This window comes from Lynx canadensis, chromosome B3 (genome assembly GCF_007474595.2).
Source record: "Lynx canadensis isolate LIC74 chromosome B3, mLynCan4.pri.v2, whole genome shotgun sequence".
NCBI lineage: Eukaryota > Metazoa > Chordata > Mammalia > Carnivora > Felidae > Lynx > Lynx canadensis.
The window spans coordinates 143,264,154-143,289,790 of record NC_044308.2 but is presented as its reverse complement, the minus strand read 5'-3'; the positions used below and the strand labels follow the sequence as shown (position 1 = coordinate 143,289,790).

Sequence of the window (25,637 nt, the reverse complement as noted above, 5' to 3'; positions counted from 1 at the left end):
TGATGGGGCACCTGGGTGGCTCAGTCGGTTGAGCGCCCGACTTCGGCTCGGGTCGCGATCTCACGGTTGGTGAGTTCGAGCTCCACGTCGGGCTCGCTGGTGTCAGCACGGAGCCCGCTTTGGATCCTCTGTCTCCCTCTCTCTCTGCCCCTCCCCCACTTGCACTCTCTCAAAAGTAAATAAAACATTTTAAAAAATTAAGAAAATAAAAGTGGTTGATTGGAACATATATTGTTCTTTTAAAAACTCATAAAAGTAAAGGTTTTTAATACAATGCCACTGAGTCAGTGTTACTTTTTAAATTTTGTTTTCTTTTACTTGTTTGTTTGTTTAGTAATCTTTACACTTAATGTGGGGCTTGAACTCACAAACCCAAGATCAAGAGTCCTATGCTCCACTGACCGAGCCAACCAGGCACCCTGGAGTTACTTTCTGTAAAGTTTGTGTACGTATAGGGGATTACGAACAGGCTTTGGTGTATTATTTTTTTTAAATATTTATTTATTTTGAAAGGGAGGGTGGGGAAGCATGAGCGGGGAAGGGGCAGAGAGAGAGGGAGACAGCGAATCCCAAGCAGGCTCCGCACTGTCAGCACAGACCCTGACGGGGCTCGATCTCACGAACCATGAGGTCATGACCTGGGGAACAGGCTTTAGTTTCTGTTGTATAAATAACAATTTCACATATTGGCTTTACTTAAAAGGAAGTACGTTTACTCCGGCTAGTGGTATTTTGTCGCTGTTTGATGTACGGAATCCGTGATAGAGTCTCAGGCTAGTTTTGATAGGTATCTGCCAGCCTGTGTAATTCAAACCTAAGAGGAAGTGGACTCTGGGTTTATTCACTTGAGTTCTGATTTGCTCTTGATACATAGGTTCAAACCTATAGAAGATTATAATCCAATACTGTCATTATTTATCTAATAATTGTTCCTGCTTAGATTCTTCCAGCTGCGGCTCTGGGGAGCTCCTTCAGGTTGGCGCCTATGTTCTTTTGACATGCCCCATCCTTTTTATCTTTTTTCCTTTTTTAACACTTTCATTTCTTCAGATCCTGAAGGCTCATCTTGTATTTTTCCTCCCCTAGAATCATCCATTTCTCCAAGGAGCCCTGGTTCCTTTCATTGGAGAAAGGTATTTAGAAAACGAGATCTTGGCACCAGGGGTGCTCATTCCTTCTGGGAAGTCAGTCCCTCTAGACTCAGCAGACAGACCTAGTATGTGCGTGTATGATCCATATGTAGACACATCTCTCTTTTTCTCTCTCCACCCTCTCATCTATCTTGTCAGGTAAGCATGAGTCCATACCGATAAATAAATGAGTGAATAAATAAATTGGGATGAGGGGACAATTCTTTATAGAAGGATTCCAGTTAATAAATATAGAAGGAATGAGGGAAATAGAAAATCCTCATTAGAATAACAGTGGTAATTTCTACAGGCAAGATAAACTGAGGAACCCTGAAATTAGTAGGTGAAGCTTGGAAGAGAACAGGGTTTCTGCAGAGCCTCCAGTGGTTCCCCCTAACTATTAATTAACGTGGTGGTTCTAGCATATGTCCATACATTGTTTGATATCCCTTCCTTCAGGAGGTGGGGCTTACTTTCCTTGCCTTTGAGTGTGGGCTGCACTTGTTCCTAAAGTACAGAAAATAGGAAGGGAAAGTTAGTAACTTTACAATGAAAAACCCGGAAGATACCACCTTAACGAAATGATTAACACCATCAGTAATAAGCCAGATAGGTGTCATGTACTTCCTGATACAATGGGATTGAAAAAGCACACATATCACCTCCATCGTGTTCTTTCCTGAAGATCCATAATCTCCGCTTACTTATGAGAATACATCAGCCCAGCCCAAATTAAGGGGCATTCTGCAGAATACCTGCTTGCTACTCCTAAAACTGTGAAGGTAATGAAAAACAAAGACACGAACCGTCACAGACTGGAGGGTGAGTAAGGGAACATGACATCTTAATTGCAATGAGGTATCCTTCACCCTGGAAGAGAAAAAGACATTCCCGGGGAAACTGCCGAAATCCAAATAAAGTGTCTAATTAATAGAATTGTACCAATGTTAATTTTTTAGTTTTGATAAATGTTGTGTAAGGTGTTAACGTGAAAAGAAGCTGGGTTACAATAGAGAGCTGTACTATCTTGATAACCCTTGTTAGTCTAAAATGATTTGAGGACGCCCAGGTGGCTCTGTCAGTTAAGCATCCGACTTGATATTGGCTCAGGTCATGATCTCACGTTTCATGGGATTGAGTCCTACATTGGGCTCCTCGCTGAACACGAAGCCTGCTTGGGATTCTCTCCCTCTCTGCCCTTCCCCCACTTGCACGTGCACTCTCTCTTTCTCTCTCTCTCAAAACAAATAAACTTAATAAAAATGATTATGGGGCACCTGGGTGGCTCGGTGGGTTGAGCTTCCAACTTTCGCTCAGGTCGTGATCTCACAGTTCGTGGGTTCGAGCCCCACATCAGGATCTATGCTGACAGCTCAGAGCCTGGAACCTGCTTCGGATTCTGTGTCTCCCTCTCTCTCCGCCCCTCCCTCGCTCACACTCTGTTTCCCTCTCAAAAGTAAAATAAAACATTTAAAAAATGAAGCAAAAAATCAAACAAAAATAACCATAAGTGACCTGGAATGACTCATATTGTTCCTAAGCTCCCTCCATTCTCATTTCTGAGTTATAGGAAGAAATGACTCCATAGTTTCTAGAAGAAAGACAGCTGCTTTTGGGGTCGTTTCTAGGAAGGAGATTGCTAATAATTTGTTGGATGTTCCAGGGTCGCTGATACTTGGTCCACAAGTTTAATGTTGTTCTTCTGTTTTTTAACCATGAAAATCATATTTCTAGCTTTTGGAGTTCTGGAATATCTATCACCATTATTAAATAGTTTAATCTTATTCAGTCGAAGAATAATTTTAGGTTCTTTAAAATCCATTTCTGCTCATGTATCACTGTCTAAGTAAATCCTCAAAGTCACCTTGCACAGTCGTGTGGGTGGCATGAGAAACGAGAAGCGGTAATAGGAAAATCACGCTGAGTCACACGGGCAGAGTGAGGCCGGTATTTGGAGCTGCTGACTCCCACCTCTTCCAAGTTTTACTTCCTTTCCTTTCCTTTCCCTCTTACTGAAATAGAAACGGACAGCATTTGCATTAATAGTGGCTAGTGTGAAGTGCAGGTAAGGTCACACAAGCCGGTTCTTTAGTGCTGTGGCAGGAAGGGTCCTTTCGGCTCACGAGGACGGTTTTCCTCCAGAGTCACTCAAAGCCTCGGTTCGGGATAGCGAGTTACTGGCCGGAGGCCTGCGGCGCGGCCCAGGCCTCCCGATCCCTGTTCTGGTCTGTCTTCCCAGTGGTCCCCACCTGCACTCACAAGCACAACAGTTCACTACAGCCCTCCCCCACCCCCCACCCCCACCCCCACCCCCACTTTCTTTTTCTTTTTGCTACGATCGTACTCTGTATTCTGCGCATAGAAACACTGTAAAGAAATGGAATGAGTCTCTTTTAAAAAGAAATTCCATCTCGAACTGTGTAGGCACTTGCTTTGTATCCTGAAGGAGTAAGACTGACACATACGTGCTACTCGTGGTCAGCACAGGGTCAGGGCCCAGGCTCTGAAGGTAGAACAGCTCTTCCACGGTTAGTTCTGTGGCCTGGGACGGTTCCTCACTCCCTCGGTGCCTCAGTTGCTTTGTAGCTACCAGGTAGATGCCTACCCGGGCTCGACCTCACGCGAGCCTCGCGAGGGTTGACCTGAGGCAGGTGGGCACCCCGCACAGTGCTGGTGCTGCGATCCAGCCATCGACCAACCTGCCATACGACAGTGCGGGTGAGCGGGGCTTGAAACCTTCTGAAAACCGAAGTGGGGTGCTAACGGCAATCATGATGAAGAGGACAGCGGCTGGTCACCACGTGTCTGGCGCCATGCCCAACCCTGGGTGAGCTGTGGACGTGCGGCATTTAATCCTCGCGGCAGCCCTGCGAGAAAGATGCTGTCTTGCCTTCTTTCAGACGAGGGAAGCGCGGCTGGAGAGCCGAGTTCTCTCACCTGCCCGGTGTCACCCAGCTGGCCAGCAGTAGGGCCCAGCGTGGGACCCGGGTCTGTGCAGGGCCAAGGCCTGCGTTCTCTCCAGGGCTCTTGACCGCGGCGGAATGCCGTGCGGCCGTCCGGTCTTGACTTAGTACGTGGTTTTTCTCAAGTCCCATCACTGCCTGGTCTTCAAATTACTTTTACCAAAATAAAGTCTGCTTTGTGAGGTTATAAATAAAGGCAAAGGCAAGCAATCCATGAGTCACTTTAAGAGCTTTTAGTTAATAATATAATCATAGAAAATCTTAACAAAGTAAACGGAACAGTGTGATGAACCCCAGGTACCCAGCAGCCAGAATCAACAGGCCTGTGATTTTGATTCGTGTGCACGTTTACCCGGTCCTTCCCCACTTGCTTGTTAGCATATGGGGCTTTTTCTTGAAAGGCAAAGTTTGCATCCATTACAACGCACATTTCTTTACTGTCTAATATTCTGGAAAACAGATGTTCTCGTGTAATTAAGAGATAGAACACTTCTGTCACCTAGAAGGCTCCTTTGTGACAGTTCTCCACCCCCATCCCAGGCTGCCACTATTCCGGGTTTTTTCTTTTGTCCTCTTGTAGAAATTCGTATTAAATGGAATCTTGGAATGTGGTCCCGAGACCAGCTCTGTCGGGTCAGCGTGGACTCTCGGAGGTTCATCTGCACTGTTGCACCCACAGTCGATATCTTTTTACGGCTGAGCCGCACACACTGTGACCTCAGCACCCTTTGCGTGTCCATTCTCCCGGTGACGGGCTTTGCTGTCGTTTTGGTTTGGGGCTGCTGGTGGTAAAGCTGCCGTGAGAACTCATGCACGAGCCTGCCTGGGATGTGTGTCTTCGTTCTTCCTTAGGCAATCGCCTAGAACAGCATCTCTGGATCAGAGGGTGGGTGTATGTTTAAAAGAAGCTGCCAAGCCTTTTCTCGAAGTGATTACACCTGTTTGCATCCCCACCAGCAGAGAAGGAGAGTTCCAGGTGCTCTGTACCCCCACCAGCATGCGGTGGTGTCCGTGTTAAGTTGTAGCCGTCCTGGTGAACGCCGTGGCCTCTTCCTGTGGTTAGTTTGCTCGTCCCTGACAGCCGGTGGCAAAGAATGCTGACTCGTGTGCTTATCGGCCATTCGTGTACCTTCTTTCGCGAAACGTGTCAGAGTATTTCTTTCCTAAACATTTGAAATCATTCACCTGTGAAATCTCTGGGCCTAGAAGGTTTCTTCGTGCGGAGCCCCCCCCCCCCCCCCCGCCCCGGCCCCATAACGTTGGTCACGGCGTCACTTGTAGTGGCGACGAGCTGGAAACGGAACGAAGGAGTGGGGCGGGTGGGACGTCATGGTACGTCTGCACCGTGGGATGTTGAAGAATCAGAACGATGCTAAATGATACAGGGTCCTTGTAGGTTTTTTAATTTTTTTTTACTTTAAAAAAAATTTTTTTTTTTTAACGTTTATTTATTTTCGAGACAGGGAGAGACAGAGCATGAACAGGGGAGGGTCAGACAGAGGGAGACACAGAATCTGAAGCAGGCTCCAGGCTCTGAGCTGTCGGCACAGAGTCCGATGCGGGGTTCGAACCCACAGACTGTGAGATCATGACCTGAGCCGAAGTTGGCTGCCTAACCGACTGAGCCACCCAGGCGCCCCTTCGTAGGTTTTTTTAAAGCTCCATTGAGATGTAATTTACATGTCATCAAATCCACCCATGGTAGGAGCAGTTTAGGAAATTTATGCAGGTATCCAGCTGCCGCCATGATCCCATCTTAGAGCACTTCCGTCAGCCGTGAGGAGGCCCTTGCTAACAAATTCCATTTCTTTGGGAAACATGGGGCTATTTTGATTTTCAGTTTTGTGTCACATTTGGTAATTGTGTTTCTCAAGGACTTTGTCTATTTAAGTTGTCATATTTCTTGGCATACAGTTGTTCGTGTTACCCCTTTTGCCTTTTTAACATCTAACTGTAGTGATATCGTCTCTTTCACTCCTGATATCGGTTCGCAGTGTTGGTGTTTTATGTCATTTTTTCCTCCATTGGTCTTGCCAGGGTTTTATCAGTTTTATGAATCTTTTCAAAGAATTGTTGTTAATTTCCTCTGTTGTTTGTTTGTTTTCTGTGCCATTGATTTCTGTTCTTCCGTTATTGCTTTTCTTCTACTTTGGTTTAATTTAGTTTTCTTATTCTGCTGTCTAAAGGTGAAAACTTAGATAATTGGTTTTTAACTATTTCTTCCTTTCCAACATAAGCATTTAAAGCCATATGGGGTGCCTGGGTGGCTCAGTCGGTTGAGCGGCCGACTTCGGCTCAGGTCACGGTCTCGCGGTCCGTGAGTTCGAGCCCCGCGTCGGGCTCTGTGCTAACAGCTCAGAGCCTGGAGCCTGTTTCGGATTCTGTGTCTCCCTCTCTCTGACCCTCCCCATTCATGCTCTGTCTCTCTCTGTCTCAAAAATAAATAAACGTTGGGGCGCCTGGGTGGCGCAGTCGGTTAAGTGTCCGACTTCAGCCAGGTCACGATCTCGCGGTCCGTGAGTTCGAGCCCCGCGTCGGGCTCTGGGCTAATGGCTCAGAGCCTGGAGCCTGTTTCCGACTCTGTGTCTCCCTCTCTCTCTGCCCCTCCCCCGTTCATGCTCTGTCTCTCTCTGTCCCAAAAATAAATAAACGTTGAAAATAAATAAATAAATAAATAAATAAACGTTAAAAAATTAAAAAAAGCCATAAATACACTTCTAAGCCCTGTTTTCCTGCATCCTATACATTTTGATATGTTGTGCTTTCTTGTTGCTTGGCTTAAATGTTTTCTAACTTCCCTTGTGATTTCTTCTTTACCCGTGGTTTATTTACAAGTGTGTTGCTTAATTTGCAGGTGTTTGGGATTTTTCTAGCTAACTTACTATCATTGATTTCTAGTTTACGCCCATTGTAGTCAGAGAATGACATGTTCTGGAAGTCTTCGTATTTGGAAATTTATCGAGATTTATCTTTGGGTCCAGATATTCATCTGAATGGAGAGCATATTCTAGCTCCAGGTGTTAAGTAATAGGTGTTATGTAAAAGCTCGTTAGGTCAAGGTGGTTAACAGTGCTGTTAGGATCTTGGATCTCTTTACTGGTTTTCTGAATGACTGTTGTGTCATTCAGTTGTGTCTCAGTTGTGTCTCAGTTGTATAGAGAGTATTGAAACTTCCAACCCTTTCTTCTTTCTTCTGTCAGTTTTCACTTGTGTATTAAAGCTTTCTTACTTAGCACACACACATTTGTAACTGTCATGTCTTTTTGATGTATTGTCCCATCACTATGAAAGCATTATAGATAGTAATAATCTTTATTTAGGGGCACCTGGGTGACTCATTCGGTAAAGCGTCCGACTTCAGCCCAGGTCATGATCTCGTGGTTCGTGAGTTTGAGCCCCACATCCGGCTCTGTGCTGACGGCTCAGAGCCTGGAGCCTGCTTCCAATTCCGTGTCTCCCTCTCTCTCTGCCCCTCCCTCATTCATGCTCTGTCTCTCTCTGTCTCAAAAATAAACGTTAAAAAAAAATTAAAGAAGTAATAATCTTTGTTTTGAAGTCTAGTTTGTCTAATATTAATATACCCACTTCTTCCCCTTCAGCTTAGGGACTTTCTTCCTGCAGACTGGATTGGTTAGATAAACTTTTCTGTAAAAGCCTTCCAATAAAATGAAGTGTTGACATTGCAAAATTAATATTTTTTATTCTTTAAAGACTTGGACCCGGTAATATAATTTTTCCAGTTGCGGAAAAACGCACGTACGGGGGATCTTGTCTCTTCCTTTTGGAGCAGAGGCTGCCTGCGCTCCTCTGTGTCCAGTTCCACGATCGCTTCGGTCTCCAGCAGGACAGTGAAAACGAACAAAACCCTGAATGTCACCTGACCACAAAATTCGAAGCAACTCCAAGGCGCAGAAAAGTGGTTAATTCCAGTTGTTAGATATTTTCATTGTTCTTTTTAAAAGAACAGGGTTTATTTGTATTTTATTATTATTATTTTTTTCAACGTTTATTTATTTTCGGGACAGAGAGAGACAGAGCATGAACAGGGGAGGGGCAGAGAGAGAGGGAGACACAGAATCGGAAACAGGCTCCAGGCTCTGAGCCATCAGCCCAGAGCCCGACGCGGGGCTCGAACTCGCGGACCGCGAGATCGTGACCTGGCTGAAGTCGGACGCTTAACCGACTGCGCCACCCAGGCGCCCCTATTTGTATTTTATTAAAACGAAATATTGTTGGGGCACCTGGGTGGCTCAGTCAGTTGAGTGTCTGACTCTTGATTTCAGCTCAGGCCATGGTCCCAGGATCGTGGGATCAAGCCCTGTGTTGGGCTCTGCTCTGAGTGTGGAGCCTGCTTGAGATATTCTCTTTCTCTCTCCCTCTCTCTTTCTCTCTCCCTCTCTCTCTCTCTCTCCCTCTCTCTCTCTCTCTCCCTCTCTCTCTCCCCCTCTTTTCCCCCCCTCCCCCCCAATAAAATTTAATAAAATATTGTTATTTGAACAAAGGTAGTGATACTTAGATGAAAATGTCTTTTTAAACGTATTAGTTCATTATTTCTGAGAGAAATGTCTGTGGAGACACGAAAGAATTATGTCTGCAATAAGCAATCATGTGTTTCAGGGTATGATAACAGGTTTTCATATTAAAGCTGAGCAGAGTGGATACTTGTTCGTCTCAATGACCAGGCTGTTTGACCCTCCAGTTCGGAAAACCTATTTTTTTCCCGTAGGGTGTTCGGAAATCAGAGCTGTTGCCGGCTCCACTGGTCTCTTGCTCTTTTTTCCACCAAGGCAGGGTTTCCCAGCCTTGGTACTGCTGACATTCGGGCCCAGGTTATTACTTATTGTGGGGCCTGTCCTGGGCCCTGTGGGATACTGAGCATCAACCCCGGCTGCTGCCACTGAATGCCAAATGGAACAGTATGTTACAGAACCTGTGACAGCTAACGGCGTCCCAGACAGTGTCAAACATCCCCTGGGGGGCAAGGTCCCTCCCCCATGAGAGCCACTGACCTACGGCATGCCAGGGGTAGAGGCATGACAGGCACAGGCACCGGGTGGAGGTGGGGTCTCCAGCAACCTAGCCCTGAGTCAGGAGCCCCCCCGCCCAAGGTGCGGGACCTCGAAGAGGGGCTCAGTGGTCTCCTCCAGTGCAGACCCCAGGGAGAGGGATTAAAAGAGGCTCTTCCATCGGTTGCCCATGTGCCCCCACAAGAGTGTTTCACTTGATCTTTCTTTCTTCCTATTGCCTGATTGGTATCTTTGTTCACCTCCCCTGTCCGAAGGAAAAAAGGTATTCCTATCATGCCACTCAAAGGATGGTCTGGAGCGGTGTGTTCTCTGGAACCCTCGTTCTAAGGGTTGGTGACTAGATAGTTTGTAAGAAGTGATCCTAGGGCAAAAAAGTTTGGGAAATGTTGGTTTCAATAAAGGTAAACTTTTATGGGATTTTTAAATGTATATTTATTTTTGAGAGAGAGAGAGAGAGAGAGTGAGCAAGCATGAGTGGGGAAGGGGAAGAGAGAGAGGGAGACACAGAAACCGAAGCAGGCGCCAGGCTCCGAGCTGTCAGCGCAGAGCCCGACGTGGGGCTCGACCTTACAAACCCCGAGATCGTGACCTGAGCCGAAGTCGAATACAAACCGACTGAGCCTCCCAGGCGCCCCAATTTGTAGGATTTTTGAAAACTTTTCAACAGTAAAATCAACAGTAGTTTATGGCTTTCCAAAAGGAGCTGGAGTGGGCCTATCTCAAACTTTCTGAGTGTGAAGTTTCTTGATAAAGCATTTTCTAGAGGAAGAATGTTCTATGGGACATATTTGGGAAGCATTGTTCTAAAGGCACCTAGGGGAGGCCGTGATGCTGGCGAGGAGCAGGTGGTGGGGTAGGCACTAAGCTGACAGAGTGAGTGGAGAGCGTCATGATCTGGTCTCTGCACACGCCAGGCCGAACACGGTGGTCACGAGAACAGCGAAAGACTCCTACTTTGGGTAGTAACCGGCTATCCTGAGCCTCTTGAGTGCTGACCCTTCCCATCTCCACCCTACACCTGGCCCTTGGCCGGCACTCCCCAGACCTCTCCTCTCTCCAGAGCTAAAAGGTTAGTACCTGGTTCAACAGGGGCCCCCTCTGTAGGACCTTGTTCCAGCACGGTGGGCTCTGTCTTTTCTGGTTGGTTGTTGACTGTGATGCACAAGTTGCGAACATTTTGCATATGTCGTCCTGGGTGTGAGGGAAGCAACAGGGGAAAGTAAATGAAAAAGAGTCTAAAACTTGTAGTCAGAAATATCCTTACACTCAGACTATTCAGGCTTTTCTCATATACCAGGCTCCCATTTGTTGGCTGGCACGAGACTTAACATATTCACACTGATTTAAGACAGTAATAATACACTATTGGGTATAACTGCTCTTTGAAGAACCAGACAAAATGCTGAGCTTTACACTGTATATTAAAAGTTGGCAGAACAGAGTTTTGGCAGTTCAAAGGAAGAAGACTATTCCCACAGTAGTTCCTTTCAGAGCCGAGGCCATGGAAGTCTCTGGTGGATCTAGTCATTTGATTGGACGTGACCACGACCACGACCGTGACCGTGGGCCCGTCCATGGGGGGTTATCTCTTGGAAGCGGTCTCTGGAGTGTGGTGACAGCCAGCCCATCCCCATCTGCTTCCGTCCCACTCACATTGGCGAGGTTTGGGATGTAAACGGCGTCTGGCAGACCCGTCTTCGTAAAGAAGAGCTGGCGGTAGGTAAGTCACACCTGCCGAGGGAACGCCAGCCGCCAGCTGAACGAAAGTGAGAAAATGTACGGCTTTCGTGAAAGATAAGGAAGATTAGCGTGTTCGTGGAAATTTGAAATGGGTATTTTCAGGGGGTATTTCTGTTGCTCAATTGGTTAGTTCCCGTAAACTGATTAATAGGAAATTCTAATGTTTGTTTCCATGTTTACTAATTATAAAAGAAACCACTAAGGTATTCTTTCAGGGGCTTCGATGGGAAAATTTGAATAAATGTCCAAAGCCATAAGAACCTTGATTTTTATCAGATGATGCAGAACGAGACATGTTGAACGTCACCTGCTGGCGGGAGAAATAATGAGTCGATGAACTTGCTTGAAATATGTGTGAGGTTCTCAGTTGTGATCATGGGTAATAAATAATGATTGAATAACCCCAATCTGAGGCTGACTTGAATTATGAATTAGTTATTTATTTTTACCCACGCAATAGTATCGAGCAAGTGAACAGTCTACGGGAGATACAAGCACTGAGGCGCCTGAACCCACACCCGAACATCCTCACGTTGCACGAAGTGGTTTTGTAAGTATTCCTGGGGCTTTACGATGATCTGCATTTGATGACAATGATCAAATCTCTTTTTAAGGAAGAAAACTGTGGTGGACATTTGAAATATTTGCTTTGTAGCTCAGGGAGTAATGATTCTCATTTTATCTTAAGTCACGTATTTATGTGGACAAATGTGTGTCTGATTCCTAATGTGGAAATACCTTCCTTTAGGTGATTCCCTATCATAAAAGTGGACAGAATTCAAACGGTTCCTCTCCCGTAGCTCAGTGAGGCTTCCTTGTAGGCAGTGGCCTGTGCATCTGAGGCCTCGAGTGTGAGTTATGGGCAAATGGGAAAGCACTGTAGTCCTACATCAGGGATTGTCATGTGTCAGGGATTGTCCCTGCCAGCTGTCATGTGTGCACCGTGTCAGGTAGTGTGACCCCCCCCCCCCGCCACCTTACTATGGTTGCTGTAATTTGGGGGACTTGTCACTTGTGTTCTAATTATAGATTAGTCTCCTTACGTGAGGCTCACCTACCCATCAGGAAGGCAGGGCACACCTCACCTGCGGGTGCCGGCAGTTCCGCACTGCCCTTCTGGACTCTGAGCCAGGAACTCGGACCCTGGGTTCTGGAACTTGCCATTCTGTGCGCCCTGAGAAGGTGCACGCTCCGTGAAGCTCTCCGCGGCGCTCCAGGCCGCTTTAAAACCAGCCGGGACACTACGGTCTCTGACAAAGTGCAGTGGGTTTTCATCAGGGAAGAGAGCAGTTTGAAACTCACAGTGGAATGTCTTGTCATAGCCGCATGGCCTCCTGGCCTGGAGCCCGCAGTGCGCACTGGTCACAACACCGCCCACTGCACACCGCGTCCTGGGCACTCTCCGGGCCTGCGTGTGCGCCCCCCTCCAGGCAGCCCCTCTGGAGGCGACCTGACTAGTAGGGTCTGGAGTGACACGTGCTCCTCTGCCGAGGGCTCAGGGGCCTTCAAACAGGGCAGTGTCAGCTCCAGAGAAGCTGGCAGCCCGGCCAGAGGCCTCGGTCCCCACCCCGTGCAAGGCCTGGACCCTACCTGGGCTTGGGGTGACCCATCTTCCTCCCTTTTCCCCTGACTGGTTTGTGGATTTTTGTCTCCCCATCATAATTTATCCCAGGTACATGGAAGAATCTAGGTAAGTTAGAACTAAATTTGCAGTCACGGAGCATGAATTAAATTCTTTCTCCTCTGTTTTGCTTAGCCGACTCTCGACCTCCTTTCTCCTTTCTGCCAGTAGTTAGTTCTTTTTTATTTTTTATAGTTCTTTTTTATTTTTAAGACACATCTCATTAAAAAGGGGGGAAGCATTTAGAAGTTTTGCTTAAAGTGGGATTTTACTGTTATTTTATTATATTGTATTTTATTTTTACTGTTATTTTAAATTAATTTTAAATTAACTGACTGAAATAATTGACTGAAAATCGCAACTTCTGTTTCAGTCACTATGCCCCAGGCTTTGAGGTGGGAGAGCTTTATGTTTACCAGAAATGTGCACAAATGAATTAAATATTTGATGATAGTTTCTGATGAAGACAAGAAAAACATTTTTAAAAACCTGATTTCTTCTTCAGTGACAGAAAATCTGGTTCTCTTGCACTAATATGTGAACTTATGGACATGAATATTTATGAGCTAATACGAGGTACGTAGAATAATTTGCAAGCTAATCTAAGATCTTCTTCTAAAGCCTGTCGTCCACGTATACTTTGTTTTAGTCTCAAAATCCTCAGTCACCTCTTGGGAGGTATTTTTCTGCTAGTCTCGTCTCCTCAACACAGGGCGGTCAGTGAGAAGTAAAGCCATCTAGGTCCGGGCTGGCAGGTGACACGGGTGCTCAGGCCTTCCTCACCTCAGGTCCCTGCAGGGGGCGCTGTGACGCTCCAAAGGTCACTCTGGCGGCTCTGCTCAAAATAAGGCGAGGCTTGTCCCCCAAGATCCTCCCTCAGCCGAGAGACGACCACCTTCTATTCAGATCCTTATAAAGTCTTTCTCCCGCGTTACAGGATGCTCATTTATTCACTTTCTTCTGAACGGCAGAGCTCCGTTCGGGAAAGCACAGCGCCCGAGCCGGCCTCAGTCAGGGCTGGTTTGGGAGGCTGATAGAGGGCACCTGAAGGAACACGGAGGCGGATGGTTGGCCCACGTTCAGCAAATATCCCTGGGGGTCTGACTGCACCGTTGCGTTAGATGTCAGGACGAATGAGCCTCGTAGCTGTCCCTGAGAAAGCACAGAAAGCGTGGTATTTTACCGACCGATCACGCGGTGCCGATCGGACGAATGAAAGCAGATTTGCCTTGCGTTGTGTGAGTGACTGTTTGTGGCTTGCAAGAACAGTTTACAAACTGCTGTGTTATCTTAAACAAATCAGGCCAGCCCAAAGGTGGTATGGAAAGCGGCAGGTAGCATTTTTGAGATCAAGAAGCTATTTTTGCGACGAGGGTGACCCTGGTGTGGAAGAAGCACATGAAGAGTCGGAATAAAATGGTGATGAAGTCAGAATGTGGGGAAAAGCGTCGTCATCAAATTAGTAGGTCCTCTATGCGATTTGAAATGTGTGCTTTAGTAGCTCACTAATAAAATAAATAGTAGAAATAGGCAAGCTTTTCTACACCCACAGAAGTTGATGAAGAGCTTTTGGATCTTTTCGAGAAAGTAGGAGATCGCCCTTTGTCTGGGCATGTATGGTATTTCCTATGTTACAAACCTTGTGTATTTTATTCATAGGTCAGCCCATCCCCTCGGGGACCTGTTTCATTGCGTTTTGAGTACAATGCTAACAAGGTTGCCAGGTTTCTCAGTATAGAACCCATTCGGAATAGAGCCATTGGCTAGAAGGAGCTTCTAGAATTCGGCCCACCAGCAGTAACGGGAAGCGACAGGTGACAGTCCTACAATGGGGGATGAAACTGAAAATATAAAACGGGAGGACAACAACAGCAGCGCCACCGCGGATGAGCGCAGTCTGGGCAGCCGGAAGACCCCAGACGCCCCAAGACGGGTTAGAGAACGCGCGGCCGCGGGCTGGACTGCGGTAAGCCTACCGCGCCGGTAAACGTGATGGAAACAGTAGGAAAGTGAAGAAAAGATTTAAAAAAGCTTCCCAGTTAAAGGATTACAATAGAGGAGAGTTTTACTTTCAAAGAGTAAACCTTATTGGGGCGCCTGGGTGGCGCAGTCGGTTAAGCGTCCGACTTCAGCCAGGTCACGATCTCGCGGTCCGGGAGTTCGAGCCCCGCGTCGGGCTCTGGGCTGATGGCTCGGAGCCTGGAGCCTGTTTCCGATTCTGTGTCTCCCTCTCTCTCTGCCCCTCCCCCGTTCATGCTCTGTCTCTCTCTGTCCCAAAAATAAATAAACGTTGAAAAAAAAAATTAAAAAAAAAAAAAAGAGTAAACCTTATTGATCTGGAAACTTCGCTTGTTAAGCATCGATTCCAAATAGCCTGGATCCATGAGGTGTTGCTCAGGATTACATTTTCTCCTACGTCCTGTGGGATGTGGATTGTTCACTCTGCTCCTCCCCGTACATCTGTCTGCCAGAGTGTCAGGACAGGGTCCCCAGTACAGTCAAGACAAACAACCGCCAAACTTCATTATTTCGTTATGTGAGCCAACATTTTGCTTTTTTTTCTTATTAAAAAAATTTTTTTTAATGTTTATTTTTGAGAGAGTGAGAGAGAGAGAGACAGTGCGAGCGGGGGAGGGCCAGAGAGAGAGGGAGACACAGAATCCAAAGCAGACTCCAGGCTCTGAACTGTCAGCACAGAGCCCAACACAGGGCTTGAACTCTTGGACTGCAAGATCATGACCTGAGCGGAAGTCGGATGCTTAACCGACTGAGCCTCCCAGGTGCCCCTGATTATCCCCATTTTAAAGATGGAGAAATGGAGGCACGGGGAGATAAGTCCCTTGTCCGAGGTTATGGACATGTGGTAGACACGGAGTTTGGACTCAGCCTGTTCCAGAGTGCGTGTTCTCAGCCACCACACATCCAGCCTCTTGACAGCCCTCTTTGGTTGGCACTGTTATCATCTACACTTTACGGACAAGGAGACCGAGGTTTCAAGGATTAAGTGATAACCACCACACCCCACTGCTCCTCTGGGTCTCTACTGCTGGCCCCAGCTCAGTGCCTCAAATGAATGGGCGCCAGCTAACAATTTGTTGTTATTGATGGTCACAGTGGTTTATTGAAACCTGAATCGGTCACGAAAGCTTTTTCTACTGGAGTGACAATTCATTTTACTGAAATGACTGCTCTCCTGGATGATGAGAATGTCGAGTAGCACCGTCAGATGCGGAAGAACCGGTTAATGGCACAAGAGAAGGATCGCCCAGTCTTGACTGGATTGTCTGCTTATATGCACGGCAGCGTGCAAGGTCGGGCAGAGGTAGAGGAGAAGAACAGAAGATGCTTTTTTGATAAACAGTGTAGAGTCTGTTGAAGAGAGAAGAGAAACTATATGAAAGTCAAAATCATTAGAGGCGAATTGCTGGGGAAATTTTCTCTTTACCCCGTGGGTGTCAGATGAGGCGGAGATGACTGGGCTTTACCCGGAAGATTGGGGGAAGTAGGCAAATGCAGGCGAGGGTGTCTCATTCACTGCTACATGCTATGCACTGCTCTGGAGGTGGACCCAGTGGGGAACACGACAGACACGGTCCCATCCACGTGGGCTCACGCTCAGGAAGACGGAGACACTGAACAAGTGAAGAAATGATCAAGAAGGAGATCAAGACAGGATGAGTGTTACGAGTGAATAAAACAGGTCCCATGTGAGATTGATGGGGACAGAGTGTTCCAGACAGAGACAAGTAGTGCAAAGGTCCTGAGGCCACTGTGAGGTTAGGAGGCCAGTGTGGCTGGAGCACTGGGAAGGAAGTTAGAAATGAGGTAGGTAGGGGCCAGGAGGCAAGGAGGGCCAGGGTAAGAATTCACATCATTCTAAGTTCAGTGGGAAGCTTTAGTGGGTTTTAAGTGTTTATTTAATTTTGAGAGACAGCAAGCAAGCACGAGAGGGGCAGAGAGAGGGGGAGAGAGAATCCCAAGCAGTGTCCATGCTATCAGCGCAGAGCCGACATGGGGCTCAATCCCACGAACTGCGAAATCATGACTTGAGCCAAAATCAAGAGCCGGACACTCAATCGACCCAGCCACCTCGGCGTCCCACATTGACGGGTTTTAAAGCAGGGAAGAAGCATCTTTTGATTGGGGTTTAGACCAGTGTTTCTAAAACTATAGTCGAAGACCGGTTGTTTGTTCGTTTGCTTTTTCCCAGTGTGTTGTGGACCGGACTTTTGTAAAATACATGAAAATTAATTACTGGAAAAACAGTCATATGCTTGGATGTCACAGCGGCGTTGAATTGCTGTACAAGTTTCCGGTCACTCTTAGTTTTTGCCGTCTCCTCCTAAACCAGAGACAAACGGCCCCCGGACTGGTATCAGTTCACAGACTGTGCTTTTTAGAAGCACTTTTCTGGATGCTGTTTAAAGAATGAACGGGCCACCGGAGGATGTACCTTCCCATTGCAGACAGCAGCCTCTGTTCTGGCCAGTGTAACCCCAGGGGACCCAAGTGACACGGATGGCTCCGCAGAGTTGCCGGGAGGACTGAAGAAACGCTCGGGGCGTGGCCTCCAGGGAGGAGCTCCCAAAAAATGACTCTGCAGGATTGGGCTGCCCCAGGTGCTGCTGCCTCTGCCACAGACAGGATGCCCCAAATGAAGGAGCCGCTGCTGCCGCTCTGGGCTCTAGAACCAGGCCACCTTTGCCCGGGCAGGAGGCGCCCTCCGCCAAGATCCGCACTCAGAGCGGATGCTCTCCCTCCTCTCGTCTGTCCCTGGAACTCGGGCCTGAGTCCTCTTTCTCGAGCGGTCTGGTCTGACGGACGCAGAAGCCAGTCACATCTGGAAGTCCCAGTCACGAGCGTGCCTGGCCCGCGAGGTGGCGGTTGGGATGGGTCTGCGTTGTGGTGGGGAGACGGGCAAAGAGATGGCAAAGGTATTGTGCCCGCTGCTCCCTTGGGAAGAACTGTCACGGAGCTGTCCACGCAGGGAGGGCGTAGCTGGCGCCCCGGGGCACCAGCCACACCGCCGGCGATCCTGCCGTCCTGGCTGGTTTATTCGGGCGCACTGTGCTTATGGCGCCGGACATCTGCCACCTGCAGCAGGGGAGGGCTGTCTTGGAGTTTATAAGGAAAGACTGGATAAGACTATAACCTGGTCATGGAGGCATCTATTATTTTGTTAGTTTTTTAAGTTTTTATTTATTTAGCTCATCTCTGCACCCACGTGGGGCTCGAACTCACAGCCCCAAGATCAAGAGCGGCATGCTTTTCTGCCCGAGCCAGCCAGGCGCCCCTAGGGGCATCTGGTATCTTAATGCATTGTATCTGATTCTGTTCTTGTTCTTCTCCTCCTTCTTTTTTAAACTGTTTGAAGTTAAGTGACCGTGCTTTTGTGAGTGGCTACCGCCCTCCGGTGCCCGCCTGGAGCCGTGGGTGGCTGCTCCTTCACCTCGCCTTGCCCCCTCTGTCGCAGCTCCCTCCTGTCTCCTTGATCTCCCACGTGACGCCTGACACGCGTCCGCTCCCCCGGTGCTTGTCCGACTGTCCGCCGGGGCATTTGCTCTCTGGCGGTGGGGCCCTTGCCGGCTCCGTCACGGGTGTCCTCTCAGTGCCCGGCCCTGCTCCCGGTGTGGCTCGGTGTGTCGTCCACCTGGGTGACGTTCACAGGCACTGAGTGTCGTAGGTTGTTGTTATTGCCAGGGGCGCGTGCCGCGCAGCTCGTGTGCGGCTCGTTCACACACAGAAGAGACGGTTTATTGTAAAACCTCGGATTTCCTGCAGGAAGCTCAGTCAGGCCTCTTGGGAGGTGGGGCCAGGAAAGGCCCGGCTGCCAAGGCCACCGCTGACCATCTCGGGGCCACGTGGTCCTCTGCCCCTCCTCCTCCGCGTGGCCCTCTGCGTGTCTCTTGGCAGACTTGGCCACTCAGACCCTGAGACCCTCCGCTGGCGGCAGACGGGCCAGGCCCGGAAAGCCGAGTCGTTGGCTACCTCCCGGAGTGCCGGCTGTTCCAGGTCCGGTGAGCTGGCCTTGTCCCCTTAGAGTCATGCCTTTTATTTTTTAATTTTTTTCTTAACATTTATTTATTTTTGAGAGAGAGAGAAAGAGAGACAGAGCACGAGCAGAGGAAGGGAAAAGAGAGAGGGAGGCACAGAATCCGAAGCAAGCTCCATCCGAGCTGTCAGCACAGAGCCCGACGCGGGGCTCGAGCTCACGAGCTGTGAGATCATGACCTGGGCCGAAGTGGGACGCTCAACCGACTGAGCCACCCACGCGCCCCAGGGTTATACCTTGTAGAGGCCGTGGGTGGGGCAGGGACCTTGAAATAAATCTGTGACGTTGGGGAATGAACCAAGTGGGAAAGAGCAAGACAGGTTCGATTTGACTGCAAACATAGCATCACAGTTCCACGAACAGCTTGGGCGGTGCGCCTTATTACGATTCTTATTAAGAACTACTTTGCCTGACGTTACAGTGTCAGATCAATTCAGTTGTATTTTTATACTTCATCGATCTGACCCACTGATTGTAAGACGCAGAATTTTTAGAGGAAACGTTGCCTACCAACTGTGACACGTAGCTTTCTTATCTACTCAGAGCAGTTTTAGTTCTGTGCTTACTAAAAGAGCTCTTGGGATCTATTTAGACTTTCCCGCGTATTTAAAAAGGAAAGTTGAAGTGAAGTAGATCTGTTTTGGCATTCCTAACACTTCCTTGAAACATTCTGACACCGTGATCGACGCCTTTGTTTTCCTTAAGCTCTTGGGTCTCTATGCCATTCAGACAGGGTGTGAGTGATACCGCATTTTTGTCTCCTGAATTTTCTTCCAAGCCCATGTCACCATCCTGTTAGTTGTGATGCTGTTGCTTCTGGGAAGCGTGGCTCCAGTTGTGGCTGTGCTGACACAGCACAGGTGTCCCCTGTCCTGTGTATTTAACGATGGTGGGTCCAGGTCAGGCCCGTGAGCCTCGGTCCTTGTCTGTGAAATGGGAATAAACCTAGTGTCTCTTGGGATTGTTGTGAGGAGCAGATAAGATAATGTGCCGCGTTTAGGGCAGGGGCCACTGCACAGTCTTCAGTAAACACGGATCGCCGTCATCCGCGTCGTCAACGATCACGTTAGCACCGCGTAGTGTGCGTGCATCTGACCCTCCCACCCCAGGTGCTTGCCTCCCTTGTAGAGGTGAGGAGGTGGGATTCCGCAGAAGTTCCAGCACTTGCTTAAGATGAGCCGGGCAGAACTAGGGGGCTCATCCTTGCGTTTTGCCAGGGATGGTTCGGGCTCCGCCTGAGTCCGACATCCCACCTGCTACCTGCTGCATTTGCCCGTGCCCTGCTGGACCCCGCTATGTGCCTCCAAGCCTGGCCGGGATAGCCAGGCACAGGCCGGCGGATGGGGTCTCTTGTGGGACCGGGTGTGTGCGGCATATTCTGTTACGATGCGGACTACCCTGGTGGCCGTGTTCCTTCCATTCGTACCGGCAGCGAATGCCAGAGTTTATTATTGTGCTCACAGAAACATTTTCTACAGTATTGATATAGTATATGACACTCTTTAGAGTCCTTTTTTTAGAGTTTATTTTGAGAGAGAGAATCTGAAATGGGCTCTATGCTATTAGTGGGGCTCGAACTCACGAACTGTGAGATCATGACCTGAGCCAAAATCAGCTGCTTAACCGACTGAGCCATCCAGGCGCCCCCTTTAGAATCTTCTTAATGAGGATATTTGGATAAAAAAAAAAACAGCTGGCAAAAACTCGGTCGGGACGGCGCGGTGTGTTTGTTGGTGGTCAGTAAGGCTCCCACAGGAACTTCCGAGTGGTTTATTAATTGTACCATCTCCGTTTGTTTCAAGATGTTTGAAAACAAGAATCTGTTAGGAACCCAATGCAGTCTCGGGCCTGGAAGGTTTAGGATCTTGTTTTTGAAAAACCATTGTAGAGAATGGATAGTCAGCCTGCTTCTGGTCAAGGGTGTGGACTCCGATGGTTCCGAGCACCATCCCACTCCCACGGTTCACACTGCGCCTCCCTCCCTCAGGAGGCCCCTTAGGTAGGCGGGGATTCTCATAGCGGGGTGGGGGGCAGGGCTATGAACGGTGGTGGCCGGGGGACAACGAGGAAAGGGAGGGTGAGCCCCTAAAGAGGGCTCTTCTGCTGGGGGCTGAGGGCAGCCGAGAAATGCAGATTCCTGGCCCATGTCTCTGGTTTTGAGATTCATTAGGTCTGGGTTTGGAGCTGTGAGTCGCCATTTTAAAGCATCCCTAGGTGATTATGAAGATGCGGTGGGTTAGACTTTCCCTAAAAGATTCCACTTTGCTGAGGGCGAGTTCGGATAACTGTCCTGACAAGTTTATGCTGGAAGATCTGGGCGTGTGGGCGAGGCTGGAAGGGAGCTCCCGGGAACAGAACCGCATGAGCGCAGGTGTATAGCAGGAGAGCTTTGGAGGCAGGGACACAAGCATCTGCAGTGAATTTGGCTGGCTGGGGCGTTCGGTAAGCAAGAGGGGTGTGGTGGAGTGTGGTTCCCGAAGTGAGGACCCAGGCCTGGCAGCTGCACCTGGGAGCATGTTCAGAAGGCAGTTTTTGGGGGCTCCACCACCCCCACCTGCTGAACCTAGGGGTGGGGTGGGGGGCATTCTGTGTCTTCACAGGCCCCCGGGGGATTCAGATCCTCCTGAAGCCTGGGGGCCCCTGGTTGGGAGGGTAGGGGGTCCTGAGTGCTGAGCTAATTCAGTGGGCTGTGAGAGCCCCCCCCCCCCAGGATGAGAACTAAATTTCAGGAAGCTTCATCCAGTAGCACATGTGATGAAGAGCGGAAATGTTGCTTTCTTTTCATCTTCATACAGCTAAGAATTTAATATAAAATTACAGAATTACTCAAGCTAGGGAAAAACGACTAAGTCTTAGTTTAATTCTTTTAAACTCTAGAAAGTGGGTGATAAATTATGTGAAACAGAATAAAAAGATTACAATATTATATGAAAGAATTAATTGTACTTAGACATTTTGTAATTTAAATTACTTTCTATTAGCATAAACATTTTTGTCTAGTTATGAGAGAAAAAGAATAAATTTATTTGACATTAGAAATGGCAAACTTAAGACCAAAAATGTCAAATGGGATGTGTGCTCACGGAGGGAAAGTGGTTTTCTGGATTGTTAGGCCGGAACAGTCGTGTTTCAGATTTAAAACTTAACGAGGGGCGCCTGGATGGCTTGGTCTTAAGAGTCTGACTCCTTATTTTGGCTCAGGTCATGATCTCAGGGTTCTTGAGTTCGAGCCCTGCATCAGGCTCCGTGCCTGCTTGGGATATTCTCTCTCTCTCTCTCTCCTCTCCCCCAAAATAAATAAATATTTAAAAAAAAACTTAAAACATACACTTCTGAAATTGAAATCAAGTAAAATGTGACATCCTCTGGACCAAGGATAACTGATGCTGGCGTGCGTGTGGTATTAAGAGTTGTAGAACATAAAACCTGCCGGCAGGCCTGGTGAGCAGGTGCGTGGACGGCCGAGCGGGCTGGGGCAGCGGAGCTGTGCCAGGAGACGCCAGATGATGGCTGCTCTTTGTCAGAGAAGAGTGCGCTATGAAATTCAGAGCAGTCGTGGGTCTTGGATTAAAAACGCGCTTCTGTTGAACTGAGATCTCTCCCCCTATAAAATGGAAATCTCCGTTCAGACCGGAAGCCGAGGAAAACACTGGAGTTTCAAGCGACCCCTGACACCTCACAGTCGGCATGGGGGAGAGCGTGTCCTGGAAGGCCCACCCGGGAGGCTCGGCCCCAGGGGTATCAGACCAAACTACTCTGCTGCTTATTGCTTGGTTCTGTTCTTGTGGTAACCAGAATGCGCGCATGCGGGGTTTCCCATGAAATCATGCCCGCGAGTAGAATTTTGAGCGGTGCGTTTCATATGTATGCTCCGTACTTCCGGAAATTACTTCAGGTTATTTGTTGGATTTTCATACATCATTGAATAAAATGGTGGGATTCTATTTTTGTCTTCAAGAAGTGAGGTATGTACCGTTGGTAACCGTCTTTGGCTACTTCCTTGGCCGCACAGGGAGAAGACACCCATTACCGGAGAAGAGAATTACGTGCTATATGTACCAGTTATGTAAATCCCTTGATCACATGCACAGGTACGCTCTTGGGGACTTGGCAGCTCTCAGATTAAGGAAATGTATCAACATTCATTTAAAAGCACCATGTAAAAGAATTTGAATGAGGTGCAACTAATTCTATCCTTCCTTTTATATTGCATGCAGAAATGGAATATTTCACAGAGATGTAAAACCAGAAAATATATTAATAAAGGTAAGAACTTCTATATGAAAAACTGATCTCAGAATAAACGTAGAATGTGAAACCTTTTTACTAGATAGGCTTTCAGCCCCAGATACCTGGGCACCATGTTATGTTTTGTTTTGCTCCCAGTTTGGAAAAAATGGTTTGTTTAATAAGTGCCATCAATGTAACCATACATCTGGAAGGAAGAAATCTTAGGCACTCTTACTATATGCAAAAATAAACCTCCAGGGGCCCCCGGCTGGCTCAGTTGGTAGAACATGGGACTCTTGATCTCAGAGTCGTGAATTCGAGCCCCACGTTGGGCGTAGAGATTACTTAAAAAAATAGGACCACCAACCAGGCATGTCATAGTCAAATTCACGAAATACTCAGGCAAGGAAAAAATCATGAAAGCAGCAAGGGAAAAACGTCCTTAACCTACACGGAAAGACAGATCAGGTTCACAGCAGACCTATCCACAGAAACTTGGCAGGCCAGAAAGGAGTGGCAGGATATATTCAGTGTACTGAATTGGAAAAATATGCAGCCAAGAATTCTTTTTCCAGCAAGGCTGTCATTCAAAATAGGAGAGGGGCACCTGGGTGGCTCAGTCAGTTAAGCGTCCGACTTCGGCTCAGGTCATGATCTTGCGGTCTGTGAGTTCGAGCCCCGCGTCGGGCTCTGTGCAGACAGCTCAGAGCCTGGAGCCTGTTTCAGATTCTGTGTCTCCCTCTCTCTCTGCCCTTCCCCTGCTCATGCTCTGTCTCTCTCTGTCTCAGAAATAAATAAACATTAAAAAAAATTAAAAAAAAAAGAGATTAAAAGTTTCCCAGACAAACAAAAATTAAAGGAGTTCATGACCACTAAACCAGCCCTGCAAAAATTTTAAAGGGGACTCTCTGAGGGGAGAAAAGACACATACATACATACATACATACATACCAAAAGCAACAAAGACTAGAAAGGACCAGAGAACACCACCAGAAACTCCCAACTATACAAGCAACATAATGGCAATAAATTCATATCTTTCAGTACTCACTCTAAATGTCAATGGACTCAATGCCCCAATCAAAAGACATAGGGTAACAATGGATAAGAAAACAAGATCCATCTATATGCTGTTTACAAGAGACCCACTTTAGACCTAAAGACACCTTCAGATTGAAAATAAGGGGATGGAGAACCATCTGTCATGCTAATGGTTGACAAAAGAAAGCCAGAGTAGCCATACTTATATCAGACAATCTAGACTTTAAAATAAAGACTGTATCAAGAGATGCAGAAGGGCATTATATCATAATCAAGGGGTCTATCCACCAAGAAGACCTAGCAGTTGTAAACATTTATGCGCCAAATGTGTGAGCACCCAAATATATAAATCATTTAATTAATCACAAACATAAAGAAACTCATCGATAGTAATACCATAATAGTGGGAGACTTCAACACCCCACTCACAGCAATGGACGGATCATCTAATCAAAAAATCAACAAGGAAACAATGGCTTTGAATGACACACTGGACCAGATGGACTTAACAGATATATTCAGAACATTTCATCCTAAAGCAGCGGACTATACATTCTTCTCCAGTGCACATGGAACGTTCTCCAGAATAGACCACATACTGGGACACAGATCAGCCCTCAACAAGTACAAAAAGATCGAGATCATACTGTGCATATTTTCAAACCCCCAACGCTATGAAACTCAAAATCAACCACAAGAAAAAATTTGGAAAGGTAACAAATACTTGGAGACTAAAGAACATCCTACTAAAGAATGAATGGGCTAACCAAGAAGTTAAAGAGGAAGTTAAAAAGTATATGGAAGTCAATGAAAATGATAACACCACAGCCCAAAACCTCTGGGATGCAGCAAAGGTGGTCATAAGAGGAAAGTATATAGCAATCCAGGCCTTCCTAAAGAAGGAAGAAAGATCTCAGATACACAACCTAACCTTACACCTTAAGGAGATGGGAAAAAAAAAAAAAAAAACCCAGCAAATAAAAGCCAAAACCAGCAGAAGACAGGAAATAATAAAGATTGGAGCAGAAATCAATGCTATCAAAACAAACAAACAAACAAACAAAAAAACCAGTAGAACAGATCAATGAAACCAGAAGCTGGTTCTTTGAAAGAATTAACAAAATGGATAAATCCCTAGCCAGTTTGATCAAAAAGGAAAAGGATAGGACCCAAATAAATAAAATCAAGAATGAAAGAGGAGAGATCACAACCAGCACAGCAGAAATAAAAACAATAATAAGAGAATATTATGAGCAATCATATGCTAATAAAATGGGCAATCTGGAAGAAATGGACAAATTCCTAGAAACATACACTGCCAAAACTGAAACAGGAAGAAATAGAAAATTTGAACAGACCCATAACCAGTAAGGAAATTGAATTAGTAATCAAAAATCTCCCAAAAAACCAGAGTTCAGGGCCAGATGGCTTTCCAGGGGAATTCTACCAAACATTTAAGGAAGAGTTACCACCTATTCTCTTGAAGCCATTCCAAAAAATAGAAATGGAAGGAAAACTTCCAAACTCTTTCTATGAAGCCAGCATTACCTTGATTCCAAAACCAGACAAAGATCCCACTAAAAAGAAGAACTATAGACCAATTTCCATGATATACATGGATGCAAAAATCCTCAACAAGGTATTAGCCAACCGGATCCAACAATACATTAAAAAAATTATTCACCGCGACCAAGTGGGATTTATACCTTGGATGCAGGGCTGGTTCACTATCCACAAAACAATCAATGTAATTCATCACATCAATAAAAGAAAGGACAAGAACCACATGATCCTCTCAATAGATGCAGAGAAAGCATTTGACAAAATACAGCA

At 47.2% G+C, this 25,637-nt stretch overlaps 1 protein-coding gene across 1 annotated transcript in view; it reads left to right on the top strand.

Moving 5' to 3' along the window:
• Positions 1 to 25,637, top strand: part of MOK (MOK protein kinase) — a 61,076-nt gene that overhangs the window by 25,923 nt on the left and 9,516 nt on the right. The window contains exons 3-6 of the mRNA XM_030320020.2: positions 11,321 to 11,410; positions 12,987 to 13,057; positions 22,546 to 22,624; positions 22,751 to 22,799. Of these exons, the coding sequence (XP_030175880.1) occupies positions 11,321 to 11,410; positions 12,987 to 13,057; positions 22,546 to 22,624; positions 22,751 to 22,799 (289 nt within the window). The remainder of the gene's footprint in view (positions 1 to 11,320; positions 11,411 to 12,986; positions 13,058 to 22,545; positions 22,625 to 22,750; positions 22,800 to 25,637) is intronic.